General features: G+C 36.9%; 1 protein-coding gene across 1 annotated transcript in view; it reads right to left on the bottom strand.

Moving 5' to 3' along the window:
* The window catches only part of LOC123554189 (replication factor C subunit 4-like), a 52,622-nt gene that overhangs the window by 23,499 nt on the left and 13,492 nt on the right, over positions 1 to 15,631 (bottom strand). Inside the window, exons 2-4 of the mRNA XM_045344157.2 lie at positions 9,686 to 9,814; positions 9,067 to 9,145; positions 8,243 to 8,322 (exon numbers count right to left, since the gene is read on the bottom strand). Of these exons, the coding sequence (XP_045200092.1) occupies positions 8,243 to 8,322; positions 9,067 to 9,145; positions 9,686 to 9,801 (275 nt within the window). The 5' untranslated portion in view covers positions 9,802 to 9,814. The remainder of the gene's footprint in view (positions 1 to 8,242; positions 8,323 to 9,066; positions 9,146 to 9,685; positions 9,815 to 15,631) is intronic.

Below are 15,631 nucleotides of genomic sequence, written 5' to 3'. Positions count from 1 at the left end.
CAGTTTCTGCCAGCCAATACAACTTCTGTCACACAGCCTATGGATCAGGGGATAATCCAGACAGTAAAACTCAAATTCAGAAAACGTCAGGTAGGTTATATCTTCGGGTATTTTTTCAGATATTTTTTCACACATAAATCAGTAGTAGCTAAGGTCCTTAAAATCATTTGTTGTTAAAAACATACTAAAGAACTGCTGCGGCTGCTTTATCATGTTAGTTTTTTTTTTATTTGCAAAAGAATTCTGCTTAAACTAGTGCTAGGAGTGTGAGGGGTCTTGCACTTTTCACTGCCTATCAGGAATAAACTCGGTCAAACATTATCTATTCACAGATTTTATTATTATTTCTTTTTCTGTCTTTCAGCTACAGCATATGGTACGAGGCATGGAACAACACCCAGCTATGCAGGGAAGTGAACTTCTGAAACAAATAACAATATTGGATGCCATTTACTGGCTCAGCAATGCATGGTCAGAAGTAGAGACAAACACAATCGTAAAATGTTTTTCAAAAGCTGGATTCAATATTGATAACTTTGCTTGTTCTAGCATTGCTGATTTCGATGTCAGGGAGGAAGACAGTGATGAGGACGATGATGTTCCATTAGCAGTAATGCAAATGTCGCTTGAGCTTTTTGGTGCAATTTTAAAGATCTAGTCAAAATTGATGAAAAGGTTCTAACATGTGAAACCCAAAATACAAACTGGGATGCACCAATTGAAAATTTACTGTCAGAGTTCACAGCGTTTTTTTTCACCAAAATATTCGGCGAAATTCGGCCCCATTCCCCCCTCAAAATAGTATATTTTTTCCCCTTTCCGATGCCTAAAATTCCCCTCCGAAAATAAAAAACAAGAGGGCCATGAAGGCCCTGTATCGCTCACCTGACCTATTGACCTATAGATCATCAAGATCAACATTCTGACCAAGTTTCATTAAGATATGGTCATAAATGTAGCCTCTAAAGTGTTAACTAGCTTTTCCTTTGATTTGACCCGGTGACCTAGTTTTTGCCCCCACATGACCCAGATTCGAACTTGACCTAAAGATCATCAAGATTAACATTCTGATTAAGTTTCATGAAGATACAGTCATAAATCTGGCCTCTAGAGTCTTAACAAGCTTTTCCTTTGATTTGACCTAGTGACCTAGTTTTTTAACACACCTGACCCAGATTTAAACTTGACCTATAGATCATCAAGATTAACATTCTGAACAAGTTTCATTAAGATATGGTCATAAATGTGGCCTCTAAAGTGTTAACTAACTATTCCTTTTATTTGACCCCCGTGACCTAGTTTTTGACCCGACATGACCAAGATTCGAACTTGACCTAAAGACCATCAAGTTTAACATTCTGACTAAGTTTCATGAAGATATAGTTATAAATGTGGCCTCTAGAGTGTTAACAAGCTTTTCCTTTGATATGACCTAGTGACCTAGTTTTTGACTCCATCTGACCCAGATTTAAACTTGACCTAAAGATCATCAAGATTAACATTCTGACCAAGTTTCATTAAGATATGGTCATAAACGTGGCCTCTACAGTGTTAATTAGCTTTTCCTTTGATTTGACCCGGTGACCTAGTTTTTGACCCGACATGACCCAGATTCAAAATTGCCCTAAAGATCATCAAGTTTAACATTCTGATTAAGTTTCATGAAGATATAGTCATAAATGTGGCCTCGAGAGTGTTAACAAGCTTTTCCTTTGATATGACCTAGTGACCTAGTTTTTGACCCCACCTAACCCAGATTTGAACTTGAGCTATAGATCATCAAGATTTGACCAAGTTTCATTAAGGTATGGTCATAAATGTGGCCTCTAGTGTAAACTAGCTTTTCATTTGATTTGGCTTGGTGACCTAGTTTTTTATCCTACATGACCCAGATTCAAACTGGACCTTAAGATCATCAATATTAACAATCTGACCAAGTTTCATGAAGATACAGTCATAAATGCGGCTTCTACAGTGTTAACAAGCTTTTCCTTTGATTTGACCTGGTGACCTAGTTTATGAACCCAGATAACCAAATATCGAACTCGTCCAAGATTTTATTGAGGGTAACATTCTGACCAAGTTTCATTAAGATTGGGCCAAAAATGTGACCTCTAGAGTGTTAACAAGCTTTTTCTTTGATTTGACCTGGTGACCTAGTTTTTGAACCAAGATGACCCAATATCGAACTCGTCCAAGATTTTATTTAGGGTAACATCCTGACCAAGTTTCATTAAGATTGGGCCAAAATTGTGACCTCTAGAGTGTTAACAAGCTTTTCCTTTGATTTGACCTGATGAGCTAGTTTTTGACCCCAGATGACCCAATATCGAACTCGTCCAAGATTTTATTGAGGGTAACATTCTGACCAAGTTTCATTAAGACTGGGCCAAAAATGTGACCTCTAGAGTGTTAACAAGCTTTTCCTTTGATTTGACCTGATGACCTAGTTTTTGATCCCAGATGACCCAATATCGAACTCGTCCAAGATTTTATTGAGGGTAACATTCTGACCAAGTTTCATTAAGATTGGGTCAAAAATGTGACCTCTAGAGTGTTAACAGTCAAATTGTTGACGACGGACGGACGACGGACGACGACGGACGCCGGACACAGGGTGATCACTAAAGCTCACCTTTGAGCACTTCGTGCTCAGGTGAGCTAAAAATCCAATCAGTTAAATCATAATTCACTAGTTTATTTTATTTATTTTCATATAGAAAACAGTTCACCGCGGTATCTCGCGTTTTGTTTACATCGACACCGGTTGGAGTCACTTCCCTTGATAAATCAGAATCATCGAAGCGCTTTATTATTCTGCACAACAACGCTATTGAATGGTAGTCTGTAAATGATTTGCATTCTATTTGTTTGGCCGGGTAGTGTTGAGTTTTCCATCTTCTAGTCAGTCAGGGTTTGATTTTATGCTTTGGGAAGGGACTAGTCCGACGCATACATTGTTTTTTACAGTTTGTTTTTATTGTGACAGGTCAAATGTAACAGTGACTGCAAATGTCAGACTTTGACAGAAATAAAAAAAACAGCCACTCACCGATTTGTTTAAGAATGGACCTAATGTCTGTTGTAAATTTTGGTAGTCTAATGGATGTCTTATCCTCCACATTTGAAAAATTTATTTGGTTATCTGGTATTGATACAAAATGTATGCTACATTGTATGTCATGTCAGATGCTCTTATGGGCCCTGAATTTATCGATAAACTTGAAACTATAGTTTATTTCAACACAAATGAAAATTCCCCTTTTCTTAGTTTTACGTCGAATTTTTCCCCCTCCAAAGGGCACCGACCCCCTTCCCCCAAAACTGAAAAAAATCACTGGTTCATGCCAGATAAATGTTCTTTCTCTGAAAGCACTGATGAGGGTGATGATAGTGATGAAAATGAGAATGATTTATCAGTACACATACCAACTTACTCAGAGACCTGTGACTTTGTGAATAAACTTAAAACATTTGCAGTCAATGTAGGAAATTCAATATTGATGGACAGCATTGTGAAATTTGATGATGAGCTATGTAAAGTGATTGTAAAAGGGATCATTCTACAAGGCGATTTGAGCGATATCCTCGCTTTAAAGTCGGCCACTTCACCTAATTATCGCCTCCGGGCAAAATCCGAATCGCCGAATTTTTCAGCGAGTTATTATCTGTTTACTTAAAGTTGTCAAACTTGATGCATATTCTAGATTAAATTATTGATAAATCCAGTCAACCCCGCCTACTCGCCTGTCAAACTTCAGCCAATTGTAGTGTTAATATCCCACAGTGTCAATAATATTGTAAGCCGCCACCATTTTGAAAATTTTCAATCGGCGTGTAAAAAGCCGATAAACTTAACGAGAGCAAGATCTTATGCAACAATTGTATATTATTCTTTCATTTTATTACAGCGATTTTTTTTTGCCAATTTTTGGAAAGCGTCCGCGTCCGCACGATTTGGGAAAAATAGCGTTGTTTTCATCCTAATTGGGAATTTTGTGACGGCAGTGGCTAGGGTTACGGTACCGTAATCCTAGCCTCCGATTCTAGGATTACGGAAGTTCCGTATTTCTAGACAACCCTATGAGAACAGGCTAGGATTACGGAAGTATTTAAGAGGAATATGTATGTTAGGACATGCATAAATGATGTTGTAAACTTACTTATTTCACTTAAAATAACGACTTTTTATGCCTGTCGTATTATTTTGTGTTATCGATCCGCCATTTTGGGTTAGTAAAAGAAGAAAGAGAAAAGAAGAAAAAAATAGAGAAGAACAATTAAAAATGAAAGAAAAATAATGCAAAATCATGACTATGAAATAATAACGTACTCTAAACAAAAACAAAATTACAACAGTATTTAACAAGAGGACCATGATGGTCCTGAATCGCTCACCTCTTCCCACATGACCCAGTTTTGAGTATGACATCGTTTTTGACCAACTTTCATGAAGATCCCATGAAAAATGTGACCTCTAGAGTGGTCACAAGGTTTTTCTATTTTTAGACCTACTGACCTAGTTTTTGAAGGCACGTAACCCAGTTTCGCACTTGACCTAGATATCATCAAGATGAACATTCTGACCATTTTTCATGAAGATCCCATGAAAAATGTGACCTCTAGAGTGGTCACAAGGTTTTTCTATTTTTAGACCTACTGACCTAGTTTTTGATTGCACGTCACCCAGTTTCGAACTTGACCTAGATATCATCAAGATGAACATTCTGACCAACTTTCATGAAGATCCCATGAAAAATGTGACCTCTAGAGTGGTCACAAGGTTTTTCTATTTTTAGACCTACTGACGTAGTTTTTGACCACACGTGACCCAGTTTCGAACTTGACCTAGATATCATCAAGATGAACATTCTGACCAACTTTCATGAAGATCCCATGAAAAATGTGACCTCTAGGGTGGTCACAAGGTTTTTGTATTTTTAGACCTACTGACCTAGTTTCTGAAGGCACGTGACCCAGTTTCGAATTTGACCTAGATATCATCAAGATGAACATTCTGACCAACTTTCATAAAGATCCCATGAAAAATGTGACCTCTAGTGGTCACAAGGTTTTTCTATTTTTAGACCTACTGACCTAGTTTTTGACTCCACGTGACCCAGTTTCGAACTTGACCTAGATATCATCAAGATGAACATTCTGACCAACTTTCATGAAGATCCCATGAAAAATGTGACCTCTAGAGTGGTCACAAGGTTTTTCTATTTTTAGACCTACTGACGTAGTTTTTGACCACACGTGACCCAGTTTCGAACTTGACCTAGATATCATCAAGATGAACATTCTGACCAACTTTCATGAAGATCCCATGAAAAATGTGACCTCTAGAGTGGTCACAAGGTTTTTCTATTTTTAGACCTACTGACCTAGTTTTTGACTGCACGTGACCCAGTTTCGAACTTGACCTAGATATCATCAAGATGAACATTCTGACCAACTTTCATGAAGATCCCATGAAAAATGTGACCTCTAGAGTGGTCACAAGGTTTTTCTATTTTTAGACCTACTGACCTAGTTTTTGACTTCACGTGACCCAGTTTCGAACTTGACCTAGATATCATCAAGATGAACATTCTGACCAACTTTCATGAAGATCACATGAAAAATGTGACCTCTAGAGTGGTCACAAGGTTTTTCTATTTTTAGACCTACTGACCTAGTTTTTGACCACACGTGACCCAGTTTCGAACTTGACCTAGATATCATCAAGATGAACATTCTGACCAATTTTCATAAAGATCCCATGAAAAATGTGACCTCTAGAGTGGTCACAAGCAAAAAGTTTACGGACGCACGGACGGACGACGGACACTGCGCGATCACAAAAGCTCACCTTGTCACTTTGTGACAGGTGAGCTAAAAACAAAACAAAATAAAAACGATTATTTTTTATGGAAATTGAAAAGAAAAAGAAATGGGCCATGAACTGAGCACCTCCTCGTGATGTGGCCAGGATATAGTTGGACAATTATGTAAACATTAAAACATTACTATTTTTAGTAAGAAGAATTTAACTTTTATCATTCATCAACAGCGCATAAATAATTGTCCACCTATATTTTACTAACCCAAAATGGCGGATCGATAACACAGAATAATACGGCAGACATGAAAATAGCTATTTTAAGTGAAACAAGTAAGTTAACAACATCATTTATGCATGTCCTAACACATATATTTGATTAATCTTAAATACTTCCGTAATCCTAGCCTATTCTCATAGGGTTGTCTAGAAATACGGAACTTCCGTAATCCTAGAATCGGAGGCTAGGATTACGGTACGGTAACCCTAGCCACTGCCTTTTGTGTAACATACAAAATTACAATAACCCCTTTCCAGGATCTAATTGAGTTACACTAGAGCTAGTGTTCTGATCATCACAACATGATACAGTGGCCTGACTCTGAGGTAACGATGGTTGTTCTAAAGGCACACACACTGGCACAAATTCAACCGAAGTTACACAAGAGTTCTCCTGACTCTGACATGAAAACAGCACCGATGTCGACGATTCAACGTTTCCTCAGTCAGAACAGGCTGTGAAGATGCCCGTGAGAATCTGAACTCCACAAGGCTTTTGCAGCCAGCAAGCTTGGATTACCGAAAACAATGCATGGTGCGATTGATTAAATTTGCGCTTGTGATGAAAGAGAACATGTTCTGAATTTTAATCGAGTATTTGCCCTTTGGTCAAAATTAGCAAACACTCGATTAAAATTCGGAACATATTTTCTATAATCGGCAAATTTCACGATGTCGGGACAGCAGCCGTTTCAAAAATGTTTGTAGGTCATTTTTGGGAATAATTTGGTCTGAAGTTGGGAAAAATGGTCATTATTTTCAATTGGGAAAGGGTCCGTTTTACCGACCTTATTAAAGAAGGAAAAAAATCGCTGTATTAAAGATAACTTCAAAAATTATTTCAATTACCATGATTACGGTCAATTTCTGTAAATGAATTGCTCGGGTACTGTGGATAAAAAATGATTTCGCCGACGTCAGAACTGCCGTACAAAATATTGTAAAAAGATCGCCATTATCTACGAGTTTGGTATTATTTTCGAAAAAATCAATAAATAAATTAATTAAATGTATAAATCTGAACAAGTTGATGCAAAAATCAGGCATTATAAAAGCACAAGAATCGAAACATGAATGAAAATTTTCACGGCGTTTTGATTGTGCACCTGTTAAATTTACGAGTTTCGGACATGTAAATTTGGATAAAAATTTAAAGGCGACTTTTTCATTGCTAAGTGTATACTTTATTTAGAAATTCATGAAAATGTTAATGCAAGAATCAATTTCCTTAAATAATTACTGTTTACAAGTTACAGCTAGACCCATAGAAAGTGGATATATATAGGCAGGAAACTGAATGCTATGCCGATTCTTCTCCTTAAATTCCTCAACTTCTCCCTAAATTCTGTGGAGGGAGAAGTCTCTTCTCCCTAAAATTTTGACCTAGGCTGATCCCTGTGTAAACAAACTAAAACAAAGTCACATAACTGATTTCTTTGAAAAGAGAACATTGTAAAAAGTACATCTTTATCTAGTGAAACATTTTATTTTTTAAAATCTCAATAACTTCACTTTTAACTGTTCACTTTTAATAGCTGAGTGTTTTATTCTCTTACCAGATCATGATTTTATTTTATTTAAAAAGTACATTTTTATCTAGTGAAACATTTTATTTTTTGAAATCTCAGTAACTGTTCACTTTTAATAGCTGACTGTTTTATTCTCTTACCAGATCTTGATTTTATTTTTTAATGTTTTATCATATGAATGAGGAAAACTATTTTAAATGGTTCATTTTATTAAAATGTAATTAAATAAATAGTATTTAAACAATTTTCACTCTTGCTTTCATAAAGGTCTATATAAAATGTACATATTTCATTGGAAAAATCAAGTAGATATATGTATATATGAAATCAACATTAGCTGGTTGGGTGAGACTGTTTTAAGAGACTCCCTGTCCTATGTGACCTTTTTTGCTGCTTCCCAAAGTCGGTCTCTTAAAACAGTCTCGACTGTACACTATTTTCAGTAAATACAACCATTTAACTCAAGGTAAATTGTATTGTAACTCTATATATAAAGGACTGGATAAAACACAAAACTGTGTAAATTATACAGGCAAAATATTTTTTACCAGCCTAAATTACATTAATCGAGAAGGAAATGTGAAAGGTTGTTTTTATAAAAAGACCTTACCCGAAGAGTTCCCGTGATGCAGCTAAAATTGTAGATGTTTTTCCAGTGCCTGGTGGTCCATAGAACAGAAGATTGGGTAACTGAAATATAACAGTATAACATGACAGGCTTTGATACTCTGCAAATAAATCATGCTTATGAGAATTCATATATTGGCACTGACTTTACAATATACATCAACGTAACACAACATTCCTGTATTTCTAATGGAGGAAGATTTATGGTAAAACATCAAACATTATTTCCAGCACTATGACCCACTAATAGGTACAGGGCTTTTTCCCCCTATAAATCTACCTCCGGTAAAAGGAGGTAATCCCAATGCAAAAAAGTGTGTTTTTTTCCCAAAGTTGAATTTAAAATTCCCAAATGTTTATACCTTTTAAGGTTTTTGCTGTTTTTAGATAATTTTGCTAACTTGTATGTATGTTTAGGTAAATTATAAAACTGTTGGAACAATTACTGAAATGCAGTTCATTAATATTTCACACAAAAACGCATTTATGTAGATTTTGGTAATTTGCAAATTGTCCCAATTAAGACAATCTCCGAGAGCATTTTCCCAATTCCACCGGTGTCGGTGGCATTCCCAAATTGATGGAAAAAAGGCCTGAGGTAGAACCACTTAAATCTGTTTTTTCAAGATAGATGCTCTTCATCTGATTCAACTAGACTTGTACCAACAACTGACTTTCTGGGTTTTTATTTCACACAACTGACCTCTAGGAAAGGTAAACATAATTACGATTAAAACTGTGATATACCACCAATGCCATGTTCCTCTTTGGAGCAGGGCTTTTTCAAGGCAATATACTGATACCTACATCAGATCCTTGTAAAGATTTCTTTAATACAGCAACAACTTCATCTTGGAATGCAACATCTTCTACACGTCTTGGCCGACTAAAATTATCACAAAAGTTACCATCAATTTTTTACTGCATCATGAAAAACATACATACAGCAGTAAAGATCATACAATGCATTCCGTTACTTTAGTATAAATGTCTTCTGAATGCATCATAGGCTACATTGAGTGTTTCAATGGTATTTTGGAAGTAAAATTGTTAAATTGGTTTAAAGTGTTCTCTTATATAACCAGCGATCGAACCCACGACCTCCCACACTTGAAGCGGGCGCTCTACCACTAGGCTAACAAGGCGGTCCCACATAAATGTGTGGGGGCTTAATGAACAAGAGCTGTCGGAGGACAGCAACGCTCCACTATTCAACAGCCTTGTCAATTGAATGAAGACAAGTCGAAAAAGGGGCATATCTTGTAAAAATGCAAAACAGGGTTACAGAACCTGCACAGTGCATATCAGATAATGACAGTGGACATATGTGTGAAGTTTCAATCCATTCCAATTAGTGAGTACCGAGATACCACCGAAATTAGCTACAACTTGTAATTTGATAAATACTGATATGAACAGGTCATACTATTTTTCAACCCATGGTACATGTTTCCTCTTCTCTTTGTTTTCCTTTGACACTCCAGGTTCAGACTTATCTTTTGAGGCTGTCCCTAAAGTTCCTGTCTTTAAAAACGCATGCATGCTGTTTCAGAATCTGAAAAAGAAATTTACTTAGCATTAGTCACTAAAACATGATCAACCTCCTGTCACTTTTCATGATCCTAGGCCCAAGCTTTGTTGAGTTATCATCCAGAAACCTTTTAACTGTTCTGGGTCACTGTGACCTTGACCTTTGACCTACTGAACTAAAAATATTAAGGGATCATCTGCTGATCCTGATCAACCACTCTATCAACTTTCATGACCCTAGACCCAAGCATTCTTGAGTTATCATCTGGAAACCTTTTAACTGTTCTGTGTCACTGTGAGGTCATATGTGACTTTCCAGCTTTGATGATGGAGGAAGATCCCAGGTGACCCTCCGTGCACTATTTCATCACGAGCGGGCACCTGGGTAGAACCACCATCCTTCTATAAGCCAGCTGGATGGCTTCCTCACATGAAGAATTCAATGCCCCAAGCGAGGCTCGAACCCACCTCAATGATGGGCAATAGATTTTAAGTCAGCGACCTTATAATCAAACTAAAGGTTCCAATACTACTTTAGTAGTTTTGTAGTTCCCTTAAATTAAGAATAACAAGAGCTTGTAGAACGCGAAATGCCCCCATTGATGCATTCAGTAATTGCACATGGAACAGAAATCATTTGGTCACTGTGCACTGGGTGTTTGACGTACTGACCTCAAATCCATAATTATGAGTCATTTACCAATCATAAGTAAACTCAGTATCAAATGTGATCTTAAACAAAAGCATTCTCCAATTTAAGTGTAGAAATATTTGCAGGCTTCAAATTTTTGCGATATACGCGATGATCGACAGTCTGCCAATTCATGATTACCGCGACTTTATCTACAAAAATTTCTACTTATAAGTCATATTTTCGCCCAAATGTGAACCATCTTCATCTAGTCTATAAAAGTATGCATAAGGTGTCATTATACATTTGTACCTTCATGTATATATAAACAACTTGTTAGTTATTGTAATTTATCAAATTATTGAAAAAAAAAAAAAAATCTTGGCAAACAAGATTAAATGATCATTAGATCACTTTCTATCAACTATGAAAACATTCACTATTCAGATATAATTAATTTTCTACTCTTTTAGTAGCCCCCCTTGAATGGATATTTTGCCTTGCGCAAATTTATGATTTTTAGCCTATGTCTCCGCGAATTTAAAATTGCGCGAATATATCTACCATGCCGAAAAATGGACCGTTCCGCGAAAATTTGTCTCTGAGAATTCAGATACACTTACAGTATTTGAGACCAACCTCCCTATCAACTTTCATGATCCTAGGCCTAACCTCAATTCAAACCGATAACAAAAGGTGTGATAGTCTTGTTATGATCAAAATTCAAATAGTAAGATATTAGCGTGTCACCTCATGTCAATTTTGTTGTTCTACCCACTCTTTAATTATTATCATAATATTTGTGATTTTTAAACATTTCTTTCATCAAAATACTTTTAAATTTATATGAAATTAATTTTGTTTGAAAGAAAACTAAACCACTCGATTTTTTATGGAACGCAATGGCAATCTTTGATTTTAGTGTAGACAGTATGTGTGGAGAGTAGTTTCCCTTTACCAAAATGGTGAAAATCTTAAACAAACTTGTTTTGAAGTTTGTCTATACCTGTGTATAATGCGCAGGGGTAAAAAAAAGTGCACATTATACATGGGTATCTATGGTACAAGTTGGTAAGCAAAACGGGCCGGAAAAATGCAGAAAACATATAGAATTGGCTTAAATAGCATGTTAATGGAAAGAAGTTTGCAAACTTTGCCGAAAAGGGGATGCATTTGCATCAGTTGCGCTCTCTCTGAATACACCCTTGCATGTGTCAAGATGTTTACCTGTATTAAGAAATTTTTTAACCAGTACACAATTGTCTCTTCTTTTCACTGTCAGTTCTTAATCCTTTTTTTTCTTTTAATCTGTTTTTAGACCATTGGTCTTAATTAGCAGTGTCCTCTCAAATCATAAATGAAGCTGCTATTGTGCAGACAAGGTCAAAATAGCTTATTTTGGCCCTTTCAGGGACCATAACTCTGGAACCCATAATGAGATCTGGCCAGTTCAAGAAAGGAACCAAGATCTTATGGTGATACAAGTTGTGTGCAAGTTTGGTAAAAATCAACAGTAGGGGAAACTTCCCGATCGGGAAATTATTTATGGGTTTTTCCCTACTTCTCGATGATAAACAAGTGTGCAAAGTTTCAAAACTGTAGCTCTTATAGTTTTTGACCTAAACAAAAAATTTAACCAAGAAACTAAAATTTTCCAAGTACAATAAAGGGCAATTATTTTATCAAAATGCATATCAGAGTTGTGGTTCTAGGCATACATAGTCCCCTAATGTGCAAAGTTTTAAAGCTGTAACCCTTACAATGTTTGAGAAAATGTGGACCTAAACAAATTTTTTAACAAATGCAGACACCAATGCCAACGATCAAGTGACGACAATACCTCATAGATTAAACAAGAGGGCCATGAAGGCCCTGTATCGCTCACCTGACCTGCAAACCTAAAGATCATTAAGATTAACATTCTGACCAAGTTTCATTAAGATATGGTCATAAATGTGGCCTCTAAAGTGTTAACTAGCCATTCCTTTGAAATGACCCCGTGACCTAGTTTTTGACCCGATATGACCCAGATTCGAACTTGACCTAAAGATCATCAAGTTTAACATTCTGACTAAGTTTCATGAATATACAGTCATAAATGTGGCCTCTAGAGTGTTAACAAGGTTTTCCTTTGATATGACCTAGTGACCTAGTTTTTGACCCCAACTGACCCAGATTTAAGCTTGATCTAAAGATCATCAAGATTAATATTCTGACAAAGTTTCATTAAGATATGGTCATAACTGTGGCCTCTAAAGTGTTAACTAGCTTTTCCTTTGATTTGACCTGGTGACCTAGTTTTTGATCCGACATGACCCAGATTCAAACCTGCCCTAAAGATCATCAAGTTTAACATTCTGACTAAGTTTCATGAAGATATAGTCATAAATATGGCCTCTACAGTGTTAACAAGCTTTTCCTTTGATCTGACCTAGTGACCTAGTTTTTGACCCACCTGACCCAGATTTACAACTGACCTTAAGATCATCAAGATTTACATTCTGACCAAGTTTCATTATGATATGGTCATAATGTGGTCTCTACAGTGTAAACTAGCTTTTCCTTTGATTGACCTGGTGACCTAGTTTTTGATCCTACATGACCCAGATTCAAACTGGACCTTAAGATCATCAAGATTAACATTCTGGTCAAGTTTCATTAAGATTGGGCCAAAATTGTGACCTCTAGAGTTAACAAGCTTTTCCTTTGATTTGACCTGGTGACCTAGTTTTTGAACCCAGATGACCCAATATCGAACTCGTCCAAGATTTTATTGAGGGTAACATTCTGACCAAGTTTCATTAAGATTGGGCCAAAAATGTGACCTCTAGAGTGTTAACAAGCTTTTCCTTTGATTTGACCTGATGACCTAGTTTTTGATCCCAGATGACCCAATATCGAACTCGTCCAAGATTTTATTGAGGGTAACATTCTGACCAAGTTTCATTAAGATTGGGCCAAAAATGTGACCTCTAGAGTGTTAACAAGCTTTTCCTTTGATTTGACCTGATGACCTAGTTTTTGATCCCAGATGACCCAATATCGAACTCGTCCAAGATTTTATTGAGGGTAACATTCTGACCAAGTTTCATTAAGATTGGGCCAAAAATGTGACCTCTAGAGTGTTAACAGTCAAATTGTTGACGACGGACGGACGGACGGACGGACGACGGACACAGGGCGATCACTAAAGCTCACCTTTGAGCACTTCGTGCTCAGGTGAGCTAAAAAAACAAAAACAACAAGAGGGCCATGAAGGCCCTGTATCGCTCACCTGACCTACAGACCTAAAGATCATTAAGATTAACATTCTGACCAAGTTTCATTAAGATATGGTCATAAATGTGGCCTCTAAAGTGTTAACTAGCCATTCCTTTGAAATGACCCCGTGACCTAGTTTTTGACCCGATATGACCCAGATTCGAACTTGACCTAAAGATCATCAAGTTTAACATTCTGACTAAGTTTCATGAATATACAGTCATAAATGTGGCCTCTAGAATGTTAACAAGGTTTTCCTTTGATATGACCTAGTGACCTAGTTTTTGACCCCAACTGACCCAGATTTAAACTTGATCTAAAGATCATCAAGATTAATATTCTGACAAAGTTTCATTAAGATATGGTCATAACTGTGGCCTCTAAAGTGTTAACTAGCTTTTCCTTTGATTTGACCTGGTGACCTAGTTTTTGATCCGACATGACCCAGATTCAAACTTGACCTAAAGATCATCAAGTTTAACATTCTGACTAAGTTTCATGAAGATACAGTCATAAATATGGCCTCTACAGTGTTAACAAGCTTTTCCTTTGATCTGACCTAGTGACCTAGTTTTTGACCCCACCTGACCCAGATTTACAACTGACCTTAAGATCATCAAGATTTACATTCTGACCAAGTTTCATTATGATATGGTCATAAATGTGGTCTCTACAGTGTAAACTAGCTTTTCCTTTGATTTGACCTGGTGACCTAGTTTTTGATCCTACATGACCCAGATTCAAACTGGACCTTAAGATCATCAAGATTAACATTCTGGTCAAGTTTCATTAAGATTGGGCCAAAATTGTGACCTCTAGGGTGTTAACAAGCTTTTCCTTTGATTTGACCTGGTGACCTAGTTTTTGAACCCAGATGACCCAATATCGAACTCGTCCAAGATTTTATTGAGGGTAACATTCTGACCAAGTTTCATTAAGATTGGGCCAAAAATGTGACCTCTAGAGTGTTAACAAGCTTTTCCTTGATTTGACCTGATGACCTAGTTTTTGATCCCAGATGACCCATATCGAACTCGTCCAAGATTTTATTGAGGGTAACATTCTGACCAAGTTTCATTAAGATTGGGCCAAAAATGTGACCTCTAGAGTGTTAACAAGCTTTTCCTTTGATTTGACCTGATGACCTAGTTTTTGATCCCAGATGACCCAGTATCGAACTCGTCCAAGATTTTATTGAGGGTAACATTCTGACCAAGTTTCATTAAGATTGGGCCAAAAATGTGACCTCTAGAGTGTTAACAGTCAAATTGTTGACGACGGACGGACGGACGGACGGACGGACGGACGACGGACACAGGGCAATCACTAAAGCTCACCTTTGAGCACTTCGTGCTCAGGTGAGCTAACAAAACAAGAGGGCCATGAAGGCCCTGTATCGCTCACCTGACCTACTGACCTAAAGATCATCAAGATTAACATTCTGACCAAGTTTCATCAAGATATGTTCATAAATGTGGCCTCTACAGTGTTAACTAGCTTTTCTTTTGATTTGACCCCGTGACCTAGTTTTTGACCCAACATGACCAGATTTGAACTTGACCTAAAGATCATCAAGTTTAACATTCTAAGTTTCATGAAGTTACAGTCATAAATGTGGCCTCTAGAGTGTTAACAAGCTTTTCCTTTGATTTGCCCCCATGACCTAATTCTTGACCCAACATGACCCAGATTCAAACCTGACCTAAAGATCATCAAGTTTAATATTCTGACTAAGTTTCATGAAGATATAGTCATAAATGTGGCCTCTACAGTGTTAACAAGCTTTTCCTTTGATTTAACCTAGTGACCTAGTTTTTGACCGAAGGTGACCCAGGTTTAAATTTGACCTAAAGAGCATCAAGATAAACATTCTGACCAAGTTTCTTTAAGATATGGTCATAAATGTGGCCTCTACAGTGTTAACTAGCTTTTCCTTTGATTTGACCAGGT

The sequence above is a fragment of the Mercenaria mercenaria genome, chromosome 7 (genome assembly GCF_021730395.1).
Source record: "Mercenaria mercenaria strain notata chromosome 7, MADL_Memer_1, whole genome shotgun sequence".
Lineage (NCBI taxonomy): Eukaryota > Metazoa > Mollusca > Bivalvia > Venerida > Veneridae > Mercenaria > Mercenaria mercenaria.
The sequence above is the reverse complement of the archived record's forward strand: the minus strand, read 5'-3'. Positions and strand labels throughout refer to the sequence as shown.